At 35.4% G+C, this 26,576-nt stretch overlaps 1 protein-coding gene across 1 annotated transcript in view; it reads right to left on the reverse strand.

Annotated features, from left to right (window-relative positions):
- Positions 1 to 26,576, reverse strand: part of CPS1 (carbamoyl-phosphate synthase 1) — a 135,250-nt gene that overhangs the window by 89,766 nt on the left and 18,908 nt on the right. Inside the window, exons 2-16 of the mRNA XM_082630484.1 lie at positions 26,056 to 26,165; positions 22,948 to 23,092; positions 21,748 to 21,837; positions 20,768 to 20,824; positions 18,145 to 18,237; positions 15,257 to 15,346; positions 13,742 to 13,870; positions 13,082 to 13,188; positions 12,078 to 12,216; positions 11,363 to 11,440; positions 9,295 to 9,393; positions 7,519 to 7,614; positions 4,390 to 4,579; positions 3,230 to 3,387; positions 1,464 to 1,592 (exon numbers count right to left, since the gene is read on the reverse strand). Coding sequence (XP_082486610.1) covers positions 1,464 to 1,592; positions 3,230 to 3,387; positions 4,390 to 4,579; positions 7,519 to 7,614; positions 9,295 to 9,393; positions 11,363 to 11,440; positions 12,078 to 12,216; positions 13,082 to 13,188; positions 13,742 to 13,870; positions 15,257 to 15,346; positions 18,145 to 18,237; positions 20,768 to 20,824; positions 21,748 to 21,837; positions 22,948 to 23,092; positions 26,056 to 26,165 — 1,710 coding nt within the window. The remainder of the gene's footprint in view (positions 1 to 1,463; positions 1,593 to 3,229; positions 3,388 to 4,389; positions 4,580 to 7,518; positions 7,615 to 9,294; positions 9,394 to 11,362; positions 11,441 to 12,077; positions 12,217 to 13,081; positions 13,189 to 13,741; positions 13,871 to 15,256; positions 15,347 to 18,144; positions 18,238 to 20,767; positions 20,825 to 21,747; positions 21,838 to 22,947; positions 23,093 to 26,055; positions 26,166 to 26,576) is intronic.

Here is a 26,576-nt window from a genome sequence, read left to right on the forward strand (position 1 = left end):
GAGTGGCATGGACTTATATATACTACCAAATGTAAAATAGATAGCTAGTGGGAAGCAGCCACATAGCACAGGGAGATTAGCTCGGTGCTTTGTGACCACCTAGAGGGGTGGGATAGGGAGGGTGGGAGGGAGACGCAGGAGGGAGGAGATATGGGGATATATGTATATGTATAGCTGATTCAGTTTGTTATAAAGCAGAAATTAACACACCATTGTAAAGCAATTATACTCCAATAAAGATGTTAAAAAAAATAAAAAATTAAAGAAAATCAAAACATTGGGAGCATCTAATATGCTAGAGGAAAAATATGTATACCTCCATAAACATGTCTTTTCTTTAAATACATGATTCAGAAGTCCAGATGGAAACAAGGAACATTTATATTAGATATGTTTCCCTTTGGGGTTTTTTTTTGGCAACTTTAGAAAAACTCAATCCAATTTGTAGACATGTACGTTTGTCATTGCAGTTATTAAAATATTTAATTTTATTTGTTTGTTCTCAAATCTTATGTCAACAATTCAAGGGCTCATTCTTTTTCACTCTAAAAAGTAAATAATGATAAAGGTATAAACTCTGCTTGATATTTATTCAGCACCCCTAAAAATAGCCATCACAATAAGTCTGTCAGCTTCATATCCATAATTGCTACATGGAAAGTTACATGAGCCTCTTTGCCTACACACATATTCATTCATTCAACAAGCACTTACTGAGCCCCAGTACTGCAAGACACTGCTCTATTCTGTGGGAGTAGAGTGTGGGCAAAAGTCGCTGATTTCATGAAGCATGATTTCTGTGTTAATTTCTAATTTATTTTTTGGAGCACATCTTAACTTTCAAGATCTTCCCTTTAATACTTAAGAAGAGGAGTATTCAGAAATAAAGTGATTTTTATGTAAATGGTAAGCACTCAGATTTCACTTTTGCTTATATAAGTGTGTGGCAGTTGGCAGAGTAATCACTCATTCATAGTACTAAGAGGTTTATATTAAACATGTTATGTTAAACACCTGAATTTGAGGTAAAGCTAAACTACTCAATGTGTTTTATTTCCCTTACCGGATGTCATCCATGTCTTATTGTTTCAAAAGATAATGGCAAAATAGGACATTATATTGTTTTTTTTTTTAAACCACTAAAATATATTTTAGCATGATGGGTGTTTTGGAGCAGATTTTGTAGCAGAGGGAGATGGAACTGGATTGACTGCCTATCAATGAAATCAATAGACAGTACAGTAAAGACGGACTTTGGGTTAATGCTATGTTCCAGTGTAAGTAATTGCACTGTATTTCCCTTTCAAAAGTGTCATCTCTTGGACAACAATTTAGAGATGTGGCAGTGATTTATAAACAGAGAAAAGGTTATTTCTTATCTACATAACTTTCTCTAATTGAAAGACTATATATATCAGGGAGTTTTCTTGGCTGGTCAGAATTTGGTGTGTGAAAATGCATACCTTTGTGCTGAGGTCCAGTAAGGTCTCCCTATTAGGACAGATGCCTGAGCCTAGCCCGCCCAGGGCATAGGCAGAACGGATCATCACCGGGTAGCCAATGGTGTCTGCCGCCTTTAGTGCATCCTCAACCTGTCAACAAGAACAAGGACTCAGAGTTTTAGAAGCTGACAGTAGAAAAGACCAACCAAGAGAGTCTGGTAACTCAGGTAAGTCAGTTTATTTGGAAAAAATGACTATGGAAATGTTCTATTATTCCCTCATCTCCTTCTGAAAAACAAGTGTTATTTTACAAATTTTACGTTAAATTTTAGAATTTTTTAATATACAGTGAAGGCTCTTTTTTAACACCTTTGGGGTAAATTTTATTTTGCAATATAAAAAATAAAGCAATGGCCAGAGGTGAGATAGTTGCCATTAATTTGAGAATGGGAGCTACATTGAATTTTTAAGTTCAGTTTAAAAGTCTTCGTCTCTTAACAAAACAAGGTTTTCTAGTACAGAATCTAACTTGATATTATTGCAATAAGCCATTAGGAATATTACATAGAAAGAGATTTTTTATTTTTCAAGTTCAGTCAGAGAGTAGTCTCAGAAGCTTGGGATTTTTTTTTTTTTTAAACTTACAGAATACAGCATATGTTGGCTATATTTTTCTGTCATGGAATATTATTACACTACCAATGGGAATGTAATTATACCTTTCCCATATGCCTATTTCTCATCCTAAGGAAGCAAGGGCATAATTAAATCTGGCAATGAAAGAATAAATATACGGCAGGAGCTCTCCACATGTTCAGCAGAGCTATCCTGGGATTGTTCCTGATTGACAGCTTTGCAACATGCTATATACTTGATAGCATGCTTTTCTGAAAACATACATAGCCCACTTTTAGTTGTCCCAGCAGTACTTGCCTTATCCCAGAGGATTTGCCTATTTCTACACTGAGGAAGTTGCATCAGAAACTGTCTCCAGTACCCCCATTTCACTGACTGAAATCTGGAATAAAGTCAGGGACAAAAAGAGATGTACAGGAAGCTGATCTTTTCCTGGCACCTGGTAATAGCCCATCAATGGTCACAGGATACGATGGAAAATGATTAAGAGAAATGCAAAACAATCTGTCCTCTTTAACCATCTAAGCCACAGGTTTCTCAGTCATAAATATTACTGATTAGATCCAATGGCTTTTTTTTCTAGATAATTTTATTGTAAAATGTTTATTCCATTCTAACAAAAAAAAAATTATTTTTTGGCCATGCTGCACAGCATGCAGGATCTTATTTCCCCACCCAGGGATCAAATCTGTGCCCCCTGCAGTGGAAACACAGAGACAACCACTGGACCACCAGGGAAGTCCCTAAAAAAAAATTTAAATTCAACCATTTCCCATTTGCAGGACATTCGCACTTACAAAATGTGTGACTGATCCCAGGAAGAAGGTAAAAATTACTTTGGCATTGCAAGTTGATATGGTTCTTTGTTTTGATTCAGGAGATTTGATACTCAGGTCACTTCAACCATTGATAAACCACATCATCTTTGAGCTTATGCTTCCCTTTTCATAAAAATAAACTATTAATACCTGTCCCTAATGTTTTAGCATTGAATGCCACAATTAATACACAGTGTCTCTGAAGTAATAACACATTTCTGGAAGATAACATATACAAATATAATACTTTATTATTTTTAGGCACGACAAATCATTCTCTCTACAACGCAAGACACATAATGGTCCTGTTTCTCCATAATGAAGATTTCTTACCGATTCCACTGCAAAGCTTGGAGCAATCTTTTCATTAATCTCATTTAGTTTGTCTGAGAACAGCTGTCTATCTTCTGTGGCCATAATGGATTCAACTGAGGTTCCCAGGACTTTCACGCCATATTCCTTGAGCACACCTCTCTTAAATAGTTCCACTCCTACAGAAAAACAAAATAAATCAGTTTTTAACATATCAAACTCTTATGTTTTCTATAACAGATATCTGAATACAACTTTAAAAAAAAAAAATCTTACTCCAAAAAGCCACCAGAGTCCACAACAGAATTGCACTTAGAGTAAAAAAATTTTTGAAAGAAAAATTCTGAAGACATTTTAGTAAAACATTTTGCTGGTGCTACTATTATGTATATTATCACCTTCTCCAAATGATTTTTATTATTCTCATTAATAAAAATCGTAGGATTACAGTGAGCCTTAAGATTTTAGTATATTTCATTTCCTTCTACGGAAGTTCTATTCCTATAATGAGCTTCTCTTATGTAAATAATCTCAGTGATGTGGGTATCTATCTAGGTTAAAAATTAACAAAATCGTTTGTGTTCCCACTAACTTAACATCTAACTTTGGCTGTTTTTTATAGTTGGCATACAAATTATATCACCAACTGCTTACCCAAACTAGCCAATGAGATTCTCATTCATGATCTAATTCTAAAGGTATGAAATATTTTAAATAGGACAGAGCATTGGACTCAGCAGATGCATGAAGGGATGGTAGAGAGACTGATCTATGTAAACATGAAAATATATGTGAAAGTCAAATGCCACAGGGCTGATACATAAGAGCACAGAGCACTTAATCAATGTTAATTCCCCTTTTTCACTCATAATAGTTCTCAGAGTTTCACTGGTAACAGAGAAAAGCAGTATCTGGGGACGGAGGATGGGGACTCAAAAAACCTACTCAGTCACCCTGGAGCATTAAAGCAAAAGGTTTCTTTTTGTCCCCCAGCTGTTCTGTGAAATGAACTGGTAATGTTCATCATGTGACATTTTCAGGTGGCTGTTTACTAAGCTTCCTCACCCAGTGGAAAACTTTTATGAACACACAGAGCACAACTGCTAAATAAATTCAAACAAAAAAATATTATATATAAGTGTGTGAACCAAAACTCTGCAACTAAACTTAAAAGAACTCACCACAGTTCAGAGCTGTCTGGCCACCCATGCCTAGAATTAATCCATCTGGCCGTTCTGCCTTGATAACCTCTGTGACAAACTGAGGGGTGATGGGGAGGAAGTAGACAGTATCTGCTTGCTTTAAGCCCACTTCATTGGTTTGCACCGATGCAATGTTTGGGTTCATCAGGACAGTTTTGACATTTTCTTCCTGAAAGAAACAAAAAGATCTAGAATCTTAATATATGGTCTAAAGAGAAAAATCATGTTCAAATGAAGGGTATTATCAGGTAACAAAACTTTTAGGTTATTCTGTGGGCTCTAGAGATCAGTAATGGGACCAGTGTGAATGGAAGTTAAAGGATGACAAACATTTGGTAAAAGGAAGGAAGAAAACTGCTTGAAAATAAAACTATCCAAAAAGAGCTGGCTACCTCATGAGGATCACCCTGAATTCCTTGTCACTGTATGTATCAAGGAAAGCTGGAGATGTTTTCTATAGAATTTGACTGGAGGTCCACAAATACTACTCAATTTTACAGCTCAGTCGACCTTAAAAGAATAAAATATTCCAAATTTTTTTGAATGAGTAAAACATAAAATAGAAAAAAGGCAGCATCAAAGCTGCTTCCTTTTCTAACATTTATTGAAGAACAGCATTGAGCATACATTTTAAATGCAAGATAATGTGTTCCCTTCTAGCTGGAAGCACTGAGAGCCTTCTGCTGGTTTCCATTCTCTTTAGATTTTTATGCCTGCTGTAGTGCTTTGACAAAGACCATTATATAACTGTTTATACATATTATATAAAAAGAAAATGACCGTATGGCAAAAAATAAAAAATAAAAATTTGTGTGTGTGTGAAGATATTCATAGCCCTATCTCATTCCTGACATCTGGAGAGACCCCTAAAATAATTCTTCATATAGGCTACTAAGGATAATAGCATTATAGACCAGGATGAGGGTGACATTTAGTAAAATAATTATTATGAAATCCGGCCAGATGGTTCTTGTTTTTTTACCTATTAGCATGTCAATTTTGAAGTCTTCTAAAAAGTCAACAAAATATTCATATGAAAGTATAGAAATCATCATTGAAAGCCCTACATATCCTTGGGGGTGCAGTGGATCCAAATGAAAAATTAAATATATTTCATACTACTTTAAATTCAAATAGTGCCTTAAAACTTGTAGTGTACTTTTTTCTTAATTTAGTTGATTTTTATAGCAAGACTATAAAAGAAATTTTCACCTTACAGATGAAGAAACTGAGATTCAATAAGGTTAAGTGACTTGCCAAAGATCATACAGCTGATAAATGACAAAATTAGGGCTCTAATCCAAGTCTTATGACTCAAGTTCTATGCCCTTTCCTCAATATGAGTCCTCTCTAAGATTGTAAGGAACTATTTTAAAGAGTATTGTTAACAAAATATTGAATAGATACATATAGATAAGCAAATGCATTTAAAATATGGGTTAGAATTTAAATAATTGAGTCCAAACGGAGAGCACATTATAAACAGAAGTTATAGAACGTCTCACTACTAGAGAAAAGTACCAATTGATAGGTATTTTGTTAAATATTTTCCTGAATGTGCTATACAATGAATATAGCTATTTTTATAAATCAAATTACATAGGAAAAGGTCCCATAAATTCATGTGATGAGTGTCTATTCAAACCATTTTAATAAATGTTACATCATTTTTTCTAGTATAATTCCAGCTATAATTTATGCATAATCTAAGTTTTTAAAAATACTTAGTTCATAAATTCATCTTTATTAACCTCTTAATCACAATACTATATCTAATAATTCCTATTCTTCAGTTCAAATCAATAACTTCACCTTTTGGATGTAATGCATATAAAAAATACAACCTATGAAAATATTAATTCTTTATAAAACTACCAAATAGGATAAAAAATTGCATGCTACTTAAATGTGTTCTAAACCCTTAACACACTTAGACTGTATTCTAACCAATCTGAACCATTGGATACCCACTAATTATCTATCTAAAGATAAATTGAATCTTAATACAATGAAGTAAAGCACACTTTGAAAATGTACACAAAAAACATGTGTGCATGGGGTAAACATCCATGCGTGTATGGAGAAGAGTATTAAAAATAAAAACAAATGGGAAGAAGAGTGAGGTAATTGGGGGGCTGTGTCTGTTTTCAACAGACATCTGTCAGGTGAAAATCTCTGTATATAGAATACTGAATAAAGCATAGAAAAAAAGGAAAATTTTGGCCAACTGTTTTTCTTGTTGGTTGTCCTAGTCTCCTGCTTCCTTCCCTATGTTGCTCTCTCCTAGCCAGGTCTCTTGGTAAGAGTGGCTTGACACCACAAAGCCTATGGCAAGGTCACAGAGAGCTCACATTGACTTTGGATGGCTTGATTAGCTCCAAAATGGGGAATATCCTGGAAAATAAGGACACCAAAGAGAAGCCAAGTTAGTTCTTCAATAGAAATATCTTACACTTATAGTGTCAGTTTTCTAAAGGTTTATTTTACTATGATAAAGGTTGGGGATATTTTGAGAGACTCTGAAGAAATAGGGAGGATATTCTTCCCAACTTAGGTATCAAACCCTCTATTCCACTTGAAAATCCAGCCATACCTTCCTGGTAGGTCATCCAGTCCAAGTCACAGATGGGGGAATTAGGTGACCTGCAATAACTTCTAAAGCTTGAACAAAAGGCATTGTTTCCTTTGTTCCTCCAGCTGGATCTTCCCCCTTTCAACCAAAGAGATGCCTGAAGCATCCTGTAGAACACCTGAAGTACTCTAGAGTGCCAGGGATACCCAAATTCCCTCTTTCACACAAAAGACAAATATGTTTTAAAAACTCACTGCCTCACTGAGTAACATCTATAAGAGTAGATTTATGTTTTCAATATAAATAGGTGATAACATAGATAATTCTGGAGATCAATCCAACCTTCTTAATTTGCAGGTGTGCACATTTAAGTTAAAAATCTTGTCTGTGATCAAACGTCGTTTCATATAAGATGTGGAGAAATTAATTATAGTGACTTTGAAAAGAGGTAGTGTCATAAATCTAAATTATAAAATACTAATTAGACTCATTAAAGGGAGTGTATATTAATTCCAGCAAAGATCAGAGTCTCTCACCTTCATGGCTTTTACAGCTTGCGATCCCGAGTAATCAAATTCACCTGCCTGACCAATGGACAGACCTCCGGATCCTAGGATAAGGACTTTGGAAACCTGTAAGCAATAAGAAGATAGCATTGCTTTTATTATTAAGATGGGGAAATTAGTCATTGTTAAGTATGGGAAAGATAAACTATATTGTCTGTGTTTATGTGGTTATTTAAAGTACAATGTTTTGAAATATACATAATATATGAGTAAAAAGACCAACAATTTAAATATCTCTAATTCCAAAAAGGAATTTCCAAAGATCATGTTTTTTTTCACTTAAGTAAAAACTTTTTGAAAGAGGTCTACATTTTAATTAAACATATATAAATATCTAAAAATAACAACATAAATATATATGGAAATGTATATCTATATGTGTATATATAATAAATATAATTTATATATATAATTTTTAGATTAAAAATCTCCTTAAATTTTAATTGACTAAATGTATTACTATTCCATGGGTTTCTACTGGACAAAGAATAGGCATAAATACAAACAAGCCCTTCCTAACAAACGAAGAGAAAACACAGGAGGCAAAGGGACACAGGGACATGTTCATATTTACATTTTGCCTTTACTTTGCAGTTCAGTCCAGAAATATTTACAGAAAATACAGTAATGAAAAGATCATGTTTTGGCAGCATACTGAAATTCATACAAATTGTATATATGATTTCATTCAAATAATAATTCTGCTTATTTTTTAACCACAACTGCCAAGCCCTTCATAGGAGAAAGATGTTCTAGGTCACTGCAAGAGACAAGGACTTGGGAAACTTGTTTTGTATTTATGGAGTGTCTACTATGTGCAATGCAATGTAGAATCCCAAACTACACTTTTCCCTCACCATTTAAAAAAAGAAAAGCATCTAAAAAACATGAGTTGATATTTTGAGAAATACACTGTATGGTGGGGTGGCTTCTTTAGCTACCAAGAATCCACAGTTTGATTTCACATTGAGTGGCTGGATTACCTCCCATCTGTCCATCTCAGGAAAAAAGGCTGTCATAGAAATCTTTAAAACAAACCACCTAACTCAATTTATCATTTCATGTAAACATATAAATCAATTATTTTTGTTCATAAAAAGAGGATTTTATATATATTTTTTATATATATATGTATGTATATACTTAAAAATATACATACACCCTTCTAAATTTTATGTAATAATGGTGTGGGTGTAGGTGTGCCTTAACTATGAAGGAAATGTGTAGAAACCTTTCCATATTAAATACATATTCAAACAAATAAGGAGTTGAGTCTTACACTATATTAATCCTTATCTATCTGCTCTTTAGAGGTACTGGGTTGTCCAAAAGTTTGTTTGGGTTTTTCGTTGAAACAAAAATTTCTATCATCTATAATGATTCTGTAGTCTGAACTGTATCTCAAGCTTACATAGGGCTATGGTTTATTGAGTAATGGAAAATATATCAAATTTGAAACTAAATTAAACCTTATTCTCTATTAAATTATTTTCATTACAAATGTTCTAGAAGAAGTGAACATTAAAAGATATGATTTTTAAATCAAAACATGAAGCTCCCAATGAACATCCAATGAATCATCTAGAACAGACCAAATAATTAGATGCTAAAATGATGGGTGACTTCAATATTACCAATCATTTTTCATAGACATCAAAAAGGTTTACATCATTCACTTAAAGAAGTCATCACACAATAGAGAAAATCCAAAATACATAAACCAAAAGGAAGCCCACATATACTGACCTCAACTCGAGATGCTACTAGGGCCGGCTTCGGTAGAACTGATGTAATTGTGGTACCTTTCTCCTTCTTTATCAGTGAGAAAAAGGAATCAAACAGGTACTAGAAAAAACATATAGCCAACTAGTTAGAAGTTTAAAAACTCACAAAATTCTCAGATAAAATACAGTATACCCAGTTCAAGTTGAACTTTAGATAAGCAACAAATAACTTTTTAGGATAAGTATTGCTATGCAGTATTTGTTTTTTGTTTGTTTGTTTGTTTTTGTTTTGCCAAAGCTGGCAAAACTAAATATTTACTACTATAAGAATTAGATCAAATAAACACTTCTAACTGCTCATGTCAAATCCTATTAAAAGAAAGTTTTCAATATAGGTATACATATAGCTGATTCACTTTGTTGTACAGCAGAAACTAACACAACATTGTAAAGCAATTATAATCTAGTAAAGATGTAAAAAAAAAGTTTTCAGCAGAGAATGAACATTTCAAATAATGCCTTCTGAGAATGTCATTTTCAGCCCCTTAATTATGAAGCATTTTCTTCTTCTAAATAAAATTCTAACTATGCAAAAAAAAAAAATGAAGCTATGTTACTTATGCACCCTAAAGTTAGAAATAACTGGATATTTAAATTTTCTATCAGGTCAAAAATATCTCTAAAGATTGTATTATGTATAAAAATATCTCTAAGGTTATTCTTAAACTTTATCAATGATTTACTTCCACTGTTGCACTAGAGGTGACAAATTTCAACAAAGATATTTATTTTGCAACTATTTGGCAGGACAGGAGAAAAAAAGAACTAAGTGATACTGGATATCACATATCTTAATTTCAGTGTTCCTAATCTGAAGTCCTACTATAGGCAAATAATCTAAATTTTAAGTTAAAAAACTATTAACATGCATTAGGCAATAGATATATGAAACTAAATTTTATTTTTGAGTGTCATCATGGGTAGGTAATGTTGTAGTGACTTTGGCTATTAAGAACCATTCTTTCCTAATAATATTAAAACAAGAACAAAATGCAAATATCTGAAAAGGCAACTCAGAGATGAGGAAGTAGAGTCTACAATGGGAAAATTTTTATTCTCCTCTTTGTTTTACCTAGGTGTCTTTTCTGAGAGCATCTGCTGACAAGGAAGAATTGTCAGCATTACTACTGGAGGCCCTAGTGTATAGGACAGGAAGAGTCACTTCAGACTTCCCAGACTTTTCTGAGTATCACTGCAAGCTCTTGTTTGGAAAGATGTTCTTGAACATTGAACCAGAAGCTTACACAAAAAAGTAAAAATATTTAAATTAAAAACAAAACTCCTCTAAGCATTCCTTATGGTTCTTTTCTTAAGCCATCTGACTCGTGTATTTGCATGTATACCCTCCCCGACACCCCTGACCTCCTTCCTGCTCCTGCTGCTGTTTATTCTCCCTTCGTGGCTACACAAACAGTTGCCATAGGGATTTTTGTGAAGTCATAGATGGGGGATTAAAATTTCATTTCAGTTATGAGAATGAGATAGCGAGAGGGAATTCATTTGCATAGTACCACAATTGTAAATTTCAGGACTAAATATATTAGAATGATACTCATTTAAATAAAAATCACATTGCATCAGTTTCTTAAGCACCTTCCCACTTTAACTGTTTAAAAAGATAGAAATTTCCTCCATGATATTCATGGGGAAATTTTCTTACAATACGGGCATTATCAAAGCACTCTTTTTTTTTTTTTTTTTTTCGCGGTATGCAGGCCTCTCACTGTTGTGGCCTCTCCCGTTATGGAGCACAGGCTCCGGACCCACAGGCTCAGCGGCCATGGCTCATGGGCCTAGCCACTCTGTGGCATGTGGGATCCTCCCGGACCGGGGCACGAACCCGTGTCCCCTGCATCGGCAGGCGGACTCTCAACCACTGCGCCACCAGGGAAGCCCCAAAGCGCTCTGTTTAAGAATGTTCTGTACTAAGACCACCCAGGTGATTATTTTGGTTTCTCAATTTTTCACATAAATATATTTCTGATTAAAAAAATTTTTCATATATAATAGGCCTCATCTTTCTGACATACCTCAGTGTCTGTTGGCCCTGGGCTGACTTCTGGGTGGAACTGAACACCAAAGAAGGGTTTGCTCTCATGCATAATCCCCTAAAGGAAAAAGAAATGGGAAGAAATTCCTTCAGTAACAAAGAATGTCAACCAGGACTAGGTATGGTTCAGTGAACAATAAAGTCCAAACTTTAAAAACTAAGTTAAAAGTTTGAGAACATTCTAAAAACAAACAGTACTAATAAAAATAGGCCAATAAAGATTCAACTGGTGTCGTTCCCTTATTAAAAACAACTGATTTGGTCTATAGCCTTTGAGGCCCCTCTAGGCTCTGGTTCAGAATAAACTCAAATCCTCTTCTTTTCTCCAACTCCTAAATTACTTCTCCAAGGGTCTTCTCAAAGGCTACTTCAGTGCTAAGTGAGTCCCAGAGACCCATGTAGACTAGGCTCAAACAGACCTCCACCAATCACCCATTAGCAATGAACGTGTAAGACAGCCATTGATTAACCACTCAAATTGTGGATCTTAATGAGTCAACCAATAAGAGAATAAGACAGAGAGAAATTACTTTTTAAAAAGCAGAGGGCTGTGGGAAATAATCTGAAACAAGAATTCTTCCACATACACACCCCAGAAAAGCCCACATAAACAAGGGAAAGGTAATTGTAAAACAGAGTATTAAAAGTCCTGCACTTCTCATCACTCGCTCAACAGGTTTACTGAGAGCACTTACCTCATTTGTTTGATCATTGATATTCACAAAAAGTGGTTTCCAACCAGCAGGAAGGGTGCTGTCCAGGGCATAGCCATGATTCTGAGCAGTAATGAAAGCCTGTCTGTTTGTGATATTCAAAACAGGCTGATTCTGCCCTCTGGAGGGAAAAGGGGAAAAAGAATATGGAAAAGGAAAAGTGAAGAAAAGAATATAAATGCATTAGTTGTAAAATAGTGAACAAGAGAAGCCTATTAAAATTCAAAAGTTTCAATTGCTTAGTGAAAATTACTCCATGAGAAAAGTCACAGATTGTTAATCCCAATAATTTTAGGGAAAAAATCAATTCAGGAAGCTTTGTTGTGTGTTAAATATCAGGTCTATTAAACTTCTGTAATCAGTTTTAGAAAAGGAGAATTGCACTCATAAGAAAAAGCTAAGATTTGCTCACTAGCTTAACAGAGACAAATATAAGCCACTTATTTTAAGGGAGCTACAGTAATTTTAAAGCCAAAGAAGAGTTCTTGGGGGTAATAAGGAGATAACTACTCAGTCCTGAATCAATTTGAATTATACTTTATATGGAGGGTGGACTGTGAGGGAAAGTTCCATGTTGAATAGATTAACATCATTTGGGGTAAGGAAGTAAAACCAAGAGGAGCTGAAGATTTCTTGGTTCTTAAGTCACACTAGAGTTTTACAATGTTATCAGTGCTCTGAAATCAAGCTTAAAATCACAACAATTTCCCTTGGAATATTATTTGATTGAGTATTATAACTTCAATGAATGCCAAGGAAAGGAAAATAACTTTAAACTACAGCAAAGTTATCGTTAGAGAAGGCTGCCTTTCAAAAATGCAATAAAAGTGGTATCAGGTAGTCAGACAACTGTGAACCATATAATAGTGTGCTCGTCGATTTATTCTGAAGAAAATGGCACGTAAGTTCTCTAAGTCTTTTTGGTTTAGTTACTAACAGTATTTCAGAGCCAGTCTGACATGTAAACAGAAGAATAACTACCTTACCTGTTGGCCATAGACATTCTGTAGGCTTGTGCACCGGCCGCCAATCCTGTTATTAAATTTCCTGTACTGATTCCAAACAATGGTTCCTTGCGATCGCTCTCCAAGATCTAAATCAGGGAAAAATTTTATTACTCCAGAAGAACGATTCTAAAAAATGCAATCTCTGAAGGAATAAAATGAAACATTCTTTTTTTTTCTTAATTTACAAGGTAAAGAGAATAGTAATTGAATAAAAATTTAGACGATAAATAAGGACGGGATTGACAATTTGCAGCATTAAAGTTCAATAGAATGTACTTAACATCCAGACTAAACTACATCTAATTTAATATTTCTCTGGAAACTTGAAGGTCTTATAGGTCCCAAGTTGTCATTTTCCAGTTGTACAGACAATACATTTGGAGACTGGACTCCAGCTCTCTGCACTCAAGGACACAATCCCAGTCACTTTGTCTAAAGTTCTTTGTTCTGCTTCCTGTGGAACTCTCTCCTCATTGGTTCCCCCTATATACTATCTGTGCTGACATTGTCTCAGAGGTCACAAATAGGAGTACTAAAAAATTACTTGTATAAATAAAATATATTACAGCTTTTTCAGCCGTGCAGAGCAGACTCTCTCCACTTCACACACAGACACAGACTATCCCAGGTTCACTGCACCTTTTTGACATTCTGAATTAGCGGTTGTGCAAGAGCTGGGTTCCCAGGTCCTCCAGCAATTAAAAGCCCATCATACTCCATCTTGGTGAAATCATGATTCCAGGGCACTACATGCACTTCCGCTCCTCGCTGGAAAAGAAACACAAGAATGGTCAATTTAATAATATTTTTCTTTGCCAAAGTGGCGAAGGGCACTTTTCAATTCTGTATTTTTTGTCTGACCAAATTTTAGTGACTTCTTTCCTAGGGTTTTTTCATATTATCTATAATACCTATATTCTGATAGAGAAATTAGAACTTTTCTATACAAAAGTGGATGGGAAGATGTCTTTGATTATTTCCCTAGAAGCATTTCCTGATATAAGAATTTGAGAGAAAGAAGTTTCTTTGGAGGGGTTTACAGGAAATACCAATAGAAAGCAACATGGGGAAAGACCCTAATAAGGTGTGCATTATCGGGCAGTTACCACAATGAAGAAAAGGAGCTTCAGCCCACTGGGGAATTCTGAGAGCCAGTGTAGCATATTTCACCTAACAACAGCTTAGCAATGTGGCAAAGGAGCTGGGGAATTTATACTCTGTCATTGATTGGGGCTGCTCCAGGGATCATTAATTCTATGTCATTTCCTGCCTGCCAGCGGCCTCCAACCAACCAAAGAGAGCCCTCAGGCAATAAGATGCAGAAACTTGCAACTAGAAGATGAACAAAATGCCTTAAAATGATAAAATGAGAGGGAGATATGGCTAGGCCAACCACAGCATCTACTATTTAAGGGTCCATGCACATTTTTGTTAATAAAATTGATCAGCATTCAAAATCATGATTTGGATGTTGCTGATATTCTATAACAAAAAGAGTGAATTGAAGAATTCTCCTTTACCCACGCTAATTTGGTGTTATGCAAATATATCTAGGGGTGGGGTGCATGTGTATAAGAGAAATAGAAAGACAAAGAGACAGAGGGAGACAGAGAGAGAAAGAGAAGGAGAAATCCCAACAAAACAATGTTTAAGAAAACATTGTAATAATGGTTACGTTCTCCTCAAGTACTTTTAAGGTCTAATTTCAATTGGTTCTCTAAGAGTTGATATAAAGCAATGTGCAAGTTTGTACTATATCAGGGCATAACCCCTACAAACATGTGGTACATAATAACTGTAACCCAAAGGGGGAGTTCTCCTACTGACTACCTTTTTGGTTATCTCTAAACCCCAAGAAACTGAGTGTGTCATGTCTCAGAATGTCTGTCAGTAAGTGAAAAGAACAGTCTTCATTTCCTTCTGTGTTTTTGTGGCCTTTGAGGTTTTTGGGTTTTTTTTAACAGAAATCTACATGTCTAATTTTAACAGGAATAAATGTGTTATCTAATAGATCAAAGGCAACAAGAAAAGAGTATATCCCCTGACATTCTGACAGAATACACAAGCTTTCTCTGAAACAGATAGAGGAAATCAGATTAACACTAATGATCAATATTAGAAATGCCCATCCTTGAGATGGAACAAATTACTTACCTTTACTAGTAAGCGGATTACATTGTTTTTTATCCCACAGTCTACAGCTACCACTTTCGTGGGATTTCCTTTGCCATACACCTTGACATCCTGCCATTTTAAAAACCAGAGAGTAAGAGAGAAGGTCCAGCTATGGGTAACACACCAATATCATAAACACATCTCAGGATGCTCTGCACTTGGTAACAGATTGACTGCTAACTACTAGGGAGTGGCTGGCAGTTTACAATCAATTTGTAAGAAAGGCACAGCAAATGCCACAAACTCTATCTTCTTCATGAGAACAAAGTACCTTGCTGTTTTGTATAAAATGTTGATTACAGTAATAACAGTTATCCCTAAGAAATTGGTTGCTTCCATAATTAACAAATATCTTTCCCATGTTTTGCCTCATTAACAACCAGTAGCAATGGAATTTCCAAGTATTATTGCCTGATTCAGCACTAAACAGATGTAGTAATAGATATATCATGCTTTAAATACCACTTGATCCTCAACTTGCAATAAAGTTTGGATGAGGTAGAGCTGTTGTGCATTAGGCTTATGCAGTGGGGCTAATGGATAAAATCAGTCTGAGTCAGAGGACTTGCTAAGCTAGTGTAGACCCCTGGTCCCTTTAGGTTACTGTGCAATCATTTGCATTTAAATGGTAGACTTCATGAAAGGATCCCAGAGCATATCATAATCATTACTTATGTTTTAAGCACTGCTTGGAGTCAGATCCATTTTCACAGGCATTTACCCAAGAAGTAGTTCCTTCCCCAAAGTCATAAAAGAAGAAATAATAGAGAGAGAGAGAAAGCCTAGAGGGCTGGGTGCCCACACTGGTCCCAGTTTTGAGAGTCCGCTAGCACATTCTGAATTTAGAATGATTTCAAAGTTTGTTAAAGGTTTTAGATGAAATTTGCAATCTGGTTTCTACACAAACACACCATATACTCTCTGTACAGAATGACAGAAGTAAGCAAGATCTCACAGAAACTGGGATATATGAATTTGCTAGGAATCTCCAAGAGAAGAATATATTATGCAGTATTTTTCAAAGTTATTTGACCACAGAATTTTTTTAAGGTGACTTTCTCCAGGCCAATACTTCTCACATTTGGAAAATCTAGACTAGATCCCCAAGGTAGTTCTAAACTCTAAAATTCTACAAAAATAGCCCTCTATCATGCTGTGTCTCAAACAAAATCACTTCATAGGAAAATATGTTAAAACCTCTTTCTCCTATTTGTCTAAGCCACCCTGCTGTCTCTTTTCCTGCTGTTACTGCTCAGGCTAGGCTTTTCACGAGTTTTGTCCTAATTAGTTGCAATAACTTTCTAGTTATCTGATCTTTTGTCCAGTTTACTTTGCTCCAAAATGATGCCAAATGGGTTCCCAGTAGTCTCCAAGTTGGATAATTTATTTAGCCAACGATACTAAACCATCTAGCTCTAGCCCCGTCCATCTCCACTCATCTTTGGCCAAATGCGAGAACCTATATGTGTGAACCCTTAGGTCATCCACACCAAACTACACATAACTCTTCAAAGACACCATATCGTCTCACACCTCTGTGCCTTTCAACACATGCCATTTCCTCTGCCTCAAACGAAGTTCTCCTAGTTCTCCATCTACCGAATTGCTCCTTATGTCTCAGAACAAGCCTAATTCCTCTGTAGAACCTCCCCTGATCCACCCATTTCATTGGATGTTTTCCCACACATGTCTTTATGGTACCTCATGCACATTCCAAGGACAGCATTAATCACAGTATTCTCTACATGGTGCCTACTTGCTTGCCTACCCCACTAATCTCTATGGTCCCCAAGGACAGAGGCTGAAGCCCAAGAGACTCACAACTACATTAACAGATATTCAATCAAAATCAACACATCTTTCTAAGATGTATTCTACACCTTCCTGTAAATATACAATAAACATATCTTACTTTGGGGTGATACAGTCATCATCCTGAACACTACTCTTTTTTTTTTTTTTTGGCGGTACGTGGGCCTCTCACTGTCGTGGCCTCTCCCGTTGTGGAGCACAGGATCTGGACACGCAGGCTCAGTGGCCATGGCTCACGGGCCCAGCCGCTCCGCGGCACATGGGAACCTCCCGGACCGGGGCACGGACCCGTGTCCCCTGCATCGGCAGGCAGACTCTCAACCACTGCGCCACCAAGGAAGCCCTGAACACTACTCTTTGAACTGAGCTATAATACACTAAATCTTCAGTGTGCTCAGGAATACTTTTCCCTGCACAAAATGACCCCAGATTCTGATTACTGTACTGGGTCTGATTTCTATAAAGTGTTCCTGACTCTCTGGCAGACCATTCGCTCTGACTCCTGATATTCAATTGAACAGCACTTTTATTTGACATTGTTAAAGTCTCGAACTAAGGAACCACAAGAGGAGAGAAGAAAAATTAAAACAACAGTAAACAGCCTCTAAGTCAGGCCATGAAGATCACTCTGTAAGTAAAAGTTATAACTTTAAATGCACTGATTTTGTAATATATCAATTTTAACTGCTATGGGGCCCTTTTTTCCCTCAACTCTGATGCTTCTGGAAGATGACCTCTACTTAAAAGAAAATTTTGATATTACAGAAGAGGAAGGCCTAGGGCTTCACTGCTGGCGCAGTGGTTGAGAGTCCACCTGCCCATGCAGGGGACACCGGTTCACACCCCGGTCCGGGAAGATCCCACATGCCGTGGAGCGGCTGGGCCCATGAGCCATGGCCGCTGAGCCTGCGCATCCAGAGCCTGTGCTCCGCAACGGGAGAGGCCACAACAGTGAGAGGCCCACGTACCGCAAAAAAAAAAAAAAAAAAAAAAAAAAAGAGGAAGGTCTAAAGGGAATAAAATAAAACTACAAAACATGAAGGAAAATTTCTCACCTTGGTTGAAACCTCAGCAATCAAATTCTGCTTATTTGGATCCACAAAGTCCACAGACTGACCTTCAAATTCAATCTTCCCAAGCATGGTACCCTATCAAATTAAAAAATTAGACAGTTAACAGGGAGCACTGATGCAGGTGCTGACAGGTTAAATTCACAGGGACTTACACATCTGCTCCACTATTTAGATGTCTTTATAATATACTCATAACCATTAGCAAGAGATCTTTATCTTCTCAACTAGGAAAGATGAAGCAGTTTGCATGGTACATTTTGGGAAACACTGTGAGAAGGTACAAGCTAGTAAGGTTAATTTGTGAAAACTTTACCTTAGTTCTTTTAGGGCTGAGACAGTCACCTGGGGTAAGCAAAGTCAAAGGGCAACAGAATTCAGGTCTCCAGTAGAGGCAAATCAGAGTATTCAGAGTACTTATGACCTAAAGCTATTTCGTGGGTGACGTCGACAAAATAATCGATTGAGAAGAAAAAAAGAAATCTAAAAATAGCTGAAAATTGAAAAAGAATGCAAACTTATTAGAGAGTAAAATTCACAAACAAAAAATTGTGAAATGCTGTATAAGTCACAAACTTTGAGAAGTTGCAATGAAAGGGTTCACTGCTTTAGACGTGCTAATAAGGGCCTGAACTTTAGAGTATGCTTAACCCTCTGTAAAGTTTTCACAAATTAACCTTGCTAGCTTGAACGTGGCAAATGTTATATATTATTCCTAGCTGTCTTGAGATTTATTTATTTGTTAGTAAGTCTACTTTGACCTATTTAGAAAATGGTATATTTCATAATCAAGACTTTATTGAGGGAGGGAACAAGTCAAAATAATTCATTGATTTGCTTTTCTCCAATGAAATTGTTGCATTGAAGGAAATAGAGGAAAGCCTTTATTTCCCTTTGAAACGCATTCCTTAGGAGAAGTAACTTGGGAGTGAGTGAGTACCAGCAACATGGTTAGAAGGTCAAATGGTTATTTCAGTGTGATTATTAAAACCAGAGTACTACCTCACACTCTGGGAAAAATAGTAAAAATCACCTTTCACTTCCATACTTGATTATTAAGTTTCATAGTGATCTCCACTTATTTTTATAATCCAAATCACAGAAGTCCTTGACTATATTTATGGATCCCTAATTTTGAAATTCCGTTTTCAGTTCTCATTCCCTTTTTCTTACAGCATGCTGAATGACAAACAACCTTACTTTTCAACCTAAGACTAAATGAAAAGCAACTAATAATTTTCTTAATATGAGCCCATATCACTCATAATCAAATATAATAGGCAATACCACTATTTTGTCTGTGCTAATCTATTCAGCCAAACTTTGAAAACCTAACTGACTCTGATAAAAGCAGGGTTCACCTTAAACTAACCTATCACATGAAGAACATGATATGGTCTTGTAAAGTGTTTTCCCCAATACTAGGACTGATTATATTCTATTCAACCTCCCAAATCTACAGCTTGAATTGAATTTCCCAATTTTATTCCCTTCCCATTCTGGTATCCTCATCATTGTTTACTGCTCCCACAACATCATTGGGCTACGAAAACACAAAAATCTACCTGGGATATATAATCTCACTAACATCTATTCTCAGGAATATCATGGAGGACGGAATAAAATCAGAGATAGAGTATAAGGATTGCATAAATTCTCAGTGTCCTTCTTCTGGTCATGGGTATGTGGCCATGTTCTTATTTTCAAAGCTGTTCTTTCTGTTTACGGAGATCCTGTGTCTATACATATTCCAACAATCTACAACAGATTTTCCTGAAGAATCCTTTTCACTTTGAAATTGCATCATTTTTTTCTTTTTTAAGAAAAAATATATAATTTAATGAGAAAACTTTGGTGGCATTAAGAGAATTTAGTTAACATTCATGAGATAAAGTTTCTTTATGTTCTGGGATAAGAAGGTTTCATGTAAGAAAAAAACAAGTGTTCACCTCTTATAACAAGAAGAAGGAAGTAGATGGGGCTGAGATATTCTCAGAGGAAGGGTCAAATATTTCAGCTAGCAGATATGAAAGCAAAAGATAAACTTACCTTCATCTTGGTCCTTGGAACAATTTCAAGAAAGACTATATAACTGAGGTAATACACGCAGGGTTCATTTAATATACCCACGAACTATAACTCAGTAAATTCAAAAACTCCTCCAAGAGGACTAAACAAATAATGGCCCCAGTGCTGTACACTTCCTGGTTTTCCTTTTTCAGCAGGTAGGTATTCAATTTAAGCAAAATTCTTATGCACCTATTTACTTTCTCCACTTGTTTACTAGCCCTATCACATGAGCCCTATTACAAAGGCTTTAACTTGTCACTTGGAATAGTGAACATAGAGTGGGCACTCAATAAACTACTGCTGAGTGAATTAATCTCAAAACTACTCAGTAACAAACATCTCAATCAAGTATTCAGTCTTGAAAATTACATCAAAAACAGTAAAACAGGATGGCAGAGACCCAAATGACAGAAATTGATCAGATCTGTTCTTTTACACACCAATGGATTCCTTGGGCAAAGGGAAAAAAACATATATGTGTATATATATATATATATATATATATAAACATAGATTTGGCTAAATATGATTATCATACCTTATCTCGAATTATTTTAGTCAGCATTCTTGTATCCACTCCATAAATTGCAGGGACCTGTAAGGAAAATAATTGTAGTGACAGTAAAATTGGAGGAAATTTGGTCTAGCAGAGTGTTTTCAAGTGACAAACTTAACATCATCTATCTTCTTGAGCAGTAAATAATTTCCCTACTCCTTCTTTTCTCTGATCCAGGGTGTCTGTGTCACAAGAACAAGGTAAATTGCTGTTCAATTGGGCACAGGACTCTTAATACCCAGACCCTTTCTCAGAGTGAAAAGTGAGAAATTCTGAACACCAGTCTTCTGCTACAGCTCTTTTGCTTTTAATCCAGGATGTTAAATAAGTAATATAATTTTATAGATACATATATCTGGTTAGAAAATAATACTTAAAGTAAGGAAGATATAAGGTTAGTAACTTATTTATTACTTCAAATGAAGTGATATCTAATTATACGTCATAGTCATAACCTTTAAGCCCAAAGAGACTTGATAGCAATCGGTTTATACTAATTAAGAATTAAAATTAAGAATGTATGGTATGATTACATGACCTGAGCAAGGTCATACAGCTCGTTAATGGTAGAGCTGGTACTAGAATCCATGACACAAGTTACATATCTAGATCCTCGTTAAAAGGGGGAGGTTATGTTGCTCCGGAGAGTAGAAAATTCTAAAATTTTCTCTAACCCCTTTCCAGAATGAGAAAGTCTGTCTACCAAGCATGTATGAGTGCCACCTAGTGGATAAACTGAAAATATAAGGTCCTCAGTGTTTATATAAAGAGTGCGTTCTGAACAGTTCTGGACAGTAGTAACAGTTCAGCCTGAAGGAATCACGCTCTGAAACAAAAGGGTCCCAAACTGCCTGATCTGCTTTATCTGTTTGGCCCTTTTCAATTACATACACCTTTCCAACTTTCCACGGGCCCCACCAATTGTCCTTAGGTGATGCTGGATGACCTATCATATTTCTCACCTTTTCTTCCTGTAGCCATTGCCCTAGACTCTTGGCAGCCAGCCAGTGGTGGTAGTCATCACTATAATTCAGCACCAGCAAACCTGCAACCTAGAAAGACAGGCAGTCATTTTAAAAAAGTGATCACAAAATACTACCCAATTCTTGTGACTTGTCTTCTTTTTAATTAATAAATTTATTTTTTTCCATTCTTTTTCAAATTCTTTTCCCATTTAGGTTATTACAGAATATTGAGCAGAGTTCACTGTGCTATACAGTAGGTCCTTGTTGGTTATCTATATATTTTAAATATAGCAGTGTGTACATGTGAATCCCAAACTCCCAGTCTATCCCCTCTGTTATGACTTAAGAGTCAGTTTGCATTCTTCAAGCTTTTTTATATTCGCTGATACAACACTTAAAATTTTGAAACTTGAAAAAAAATGTGATAAAAAGTTTTCTCGTAAAATATAATAATTGTTACCTTAACTACCATGTGGGGAACAGTCTTACTTGGTTTGTCAAATCCTGAGAGTAAACTAGGTCCCTTTTCTCAGTACCCTGTACTTTTCCACTATGGCATTTATCGATAATCTAATTAATAATTATTTGCTTAATGTACGTAGAGAATAAAACAATTTTTAAATTTACATTTAAAAGAAACTAAATATTTGGGGGAAATGGTGAGATATAAAACTAAATTAAATGATTAGTCCAAGTCATTCAAAAACAGAGTGGTGAATTTAGAGTGTAAATTTGTGAATCGTTTATATGGTTCACATCCCTAAGATATTATTCAAATTTGCCTTGAATACGAAATTTTAATTGTGTTTACTTTTCGGCTGGCATACAAGTTATCTTTTACTCATCTCCCAAAGAGGATAAGATTTAAAAGGTAAATAAGTGATACAGAGTTGATTCTTAAAATCCATTTAAAAGGTGATTCAACTTGAATTCTTGCAGCATAGTTGTTATCTGAACTTATAACAACATTTTTCCAAATGAAGCCAGTTTTATCCACGGCATTAAAAATAAATCCAGGGTGCCCTGAGAAATGAAACTCAGAATAATGTCATGTTAAAGATTATTTTCATATACCTAGGAGTAAGATTGAGAATATAAATTTAATGATTTGTACTATAGGATTCAGGCCGAAATTTTGTCCAGCTTAGATTCTTAATAAATCAACTATGCTTTTTAAATAGTCATCACTGGTAGTACCTTAATTCCATCGGACTCCAAATATTTGCTAAGTCCCAGTTCATCCAGTGCAGTAGTGTCAGGGGCTCCACCATTCCCAACAATAGGATTGGCCATAGTGAGAATCTGTCCCTTGTAAGCAGGGTCAGTAAGAGCTTCCGGGTACCTAGGTAAAGATGCCAAGAAATTACCAACAAAAAAATGTATTCTACATACATGATCTTAATTATTGAACCCTTGAAAATTAGAGAACATGAGAATAAAATCCTACAAGCTCGTCTCTAGATTTTGCCGAACCTAGGGAAATTTTATGATAGAATATGGAAATTTATCCCATGATATTACTGATATGAAAAGACTCTTAAGTAATGTGGCATATTCTCATTTAATTTTCATTCCCTCAATTTCTTAATTTTTTTAATTCCTTGAAAAATTCTTCACAGGGTCTTAATTTTTAAAATATTGCTCTATTTAAAGTTTGCAGATATCCTCAAGAATCTCCTAGCCTACCAGACATGAGTGAGTCCAAAATGATATTTACTACTGAGGGCTGACAGTTTCATCAAAATATTAACTGTCAAAAATTGAAAAGTTTTTTAAAAATATCTTTGAGGATACTGAAGAGCATACTGATTACGTCAGTGATGGTCGTCTGGGTATATATGTTTATTAAAATTCACTGAACATTTAAAACTCTGATTTATTTTCTATGAAAGAAGTACTTAATAAAGTTGATTTTTTAAATATTTTAGTTATATAGAGAGGTGTATGTTTGATAGTTATTATCAAGTTATCATTGATAGTATATGTTTGATAGTTTTATTTCATTACAGAAAAAAATCAATCCCCAAAAAATTGACCCAAAGCATTTCTGTCTTCTAAATTAAAAGATTCCAAATAACTATTTTAAAGTACTGATGTGGAATTAAGAAGAAATGCAGAAGAGCTTTATTTTAAAGTGTGGGGAGGAAAAAATAAGAATACATGTATTCTTGTTTTTATTCTATATATAAATAAAATTATATATAAAATTTCTATTCTTAATAATAAGAAACATTATTCCCATAAATACCAGGATCTATCTATAGCTATTCCATGCATTGGAATGTATTGCAATGAGATTTTTTTCCCACCCTCTTAACATTTTCACTTCCCACAGAGACAGTTAAACCTCATCTTTCTTGTGGATTACTACTGAAAGTGAATTTAGGTGCTGAGGGGGACAGACTGACAACCTCGAAAGCAATAAAATTCAGCTCTGGCAGTAGTCAACACGAATTCTTCAACCCTCATCCAGACTAACTTCTCCCAGAACTCCCTTTGCCAACAGAATACTTAGTCTCTCAGCTCAGCAACCTCTAAAGTGACTAAGATGCTGTGATATTTACCCACACCTCCATCAGCTAATTTCTCAGATCCCTCTCACTTGTCAGGAACTAATAATTTTTTAACCAAGGCTTACACATAATATAAATGCATTTCTTGAAGATGAAAAACAAAATAACTCCCTTAATTATCAACCACCTTACTGAGTGAGCCACGCATGAATGAAAGCAGCATTTCTCAATGGAAAATAGGATGTGTGGACTAATCTTATTAATGAATGCATTTTTCTACATCAAAAAAGTCTTTAATTAATTTAATTTTACTTCTTTTCTTCTTTCTTCCCATGAAAGAACTGGCCATTCCCTTTAAACATATGCCTACAATGCTCTCTCCAGAAAATGAATAAATATAGCTTGTCCTAGAGAACTGCAGTGTTGGAAGAAAATTAATCCATCAGGTCCTGTTTGACTTTTGTGATGTGACAAGATTTATTACCCATAATCTATCACAGAGAAGAAAACTCGAGTGCCCTCCATCATTCTGATCTATACTAAACAGTTGTTTGTTGGCAGGTATATTAACACAGCTAGTAATTAGTGCTGTCAAAAGGCTTAAATAATTGCCTGGTGAAGCAAAACTTTGCAAACACTTTTCATACACTGTAATTTAATGTTCTCACCAGTGGAACTATTTTAAAAACCATCTAATATTCTTTATTTCAAACAGAGAGCTAAGAGTTTAGAGGATAATGCACATTAATAATATAATGGAAGTTTGGTCAATCAATATCTTCAAAACCAGTTAACCCAATGCCTCCTTGTCTTTAAAAGGCTAACTGAATTTCCCTAAAGAATTCATCAAATATTTTACAGTTTAGTCTATTGAATCTCTAATGGAAACCTTTTGAAACCATCTAATTTTTTAAGATGTAATTTTTGAAATTCCTAGCCATAAATTACTATCTAATCCAATCCCCTCGCACTTTACATGTGGAAACTAAGATTCAGAAAGGTTAAGTGATTTTCTCAATATCACATAATCAGTTACCATTAGAACTGAGACCAGAACTTCAGCCACCTGGTTCCCAGATGAACATTTGTTGGCTAGATAAGAACAGCTACATGATTTCTGTAGCAACTCTTACCTTCGTTGTTCTACACCTACTAGCAGAACTTAAATATTAATTCAGTCTCAGTTGATAAATCTTGAAAATATCTGATCTATGAACCTGCTCTCCTGTGTATTACTTTAAGATAATAAATGTATCTGTTATTTTACCTTTCTTATTAGAGTGCAAATTATATATTGTATTTTATATAATTTTGCACTATAATACCTAAGGAATTTCTTAGCTCCTTATAATAGTTCATATTAGATGTGCAAAGTTGATTCTTAACTTCACTAATGGAATGGCACTAGAGAGTCAACCCATCCTTTTCCCTATTCGATTTTCACCTTAAATCAGAATGATACTGACCCCCCGCCTTACAGAAGCCACTTGGTAATCTCACATAACTTGGGTCTTTGTACCCTAAGTTTCTAGAATTAATTTTGTTCTTTTTTAGCAGGGGAACACCAGTGTCTGTATTCTCTTCCATTTACAGCCACAGGGAGGAGTTTGTGTCTATGGCCCTTTTCAGGGTTGGCTTGAGCAAGCTATGTACGAGCACAGGGCAACGTCAGGACAATGTGTAGTATTATGATGATGATGTGGTGATTTCAATTTCCCATCATGAATAAGATCATCCAGTTACTCCTCTATATAGAGGAAGAATAAAGCCTTGGAATAGAAGGATTACTCACCCTGCTAGGCCAGTATTGAAAACCACTTCACCAGCAACAGAGGATGGATGGCCAAAGGAGTAACCTTTCATCTTAGTTCCATCTTCCAGGACAATGTGCGCTGTCTGTGCCTAAAGAAACAGATTCATGAATCACAGCCGAATACAAAATATAAATTACAACTAGTTGAAAAACTCCAAAAGTACACTACATAAATGTATTAAATAAATGAACAGTATATTTGATGAAACCATACTATCTAGATTAGGAGTCACTCTCCTGTTACTTACCACTTTTCTTCAAACGTATGGCTCTTGTCACAGGCAGGTGTTTTATTTTGTTTTGCTTGAAAGAGGAACTGAAGCATGTTGATACATTGTCTATCCTAAGTCTACTTGTAGAGTTATTGACAATCCAGAAATACTTCAGTTTAGCTGTAATGCTATGTGTCTGTATTTTCCCTCTTAATATTCTCTAGCTTTGTCAAGTATAGCTTAAGGGAAATTCATGAGTTTGCAAAAACTTTGTGAATTTTACCGTAC

This window comes from Mesoplodon mirus (genome assembly GCF_964341445.2).
Source record: "Mesoplodon mirus genome assembly, chromosome: 8".
Taxonomy (NCBI): Eukaryota; Metazoa; Chordata; class Mammalia; order Artiodactyla; family Ziphiidae; genus Mesoplodon; species Mesoplodon mirus.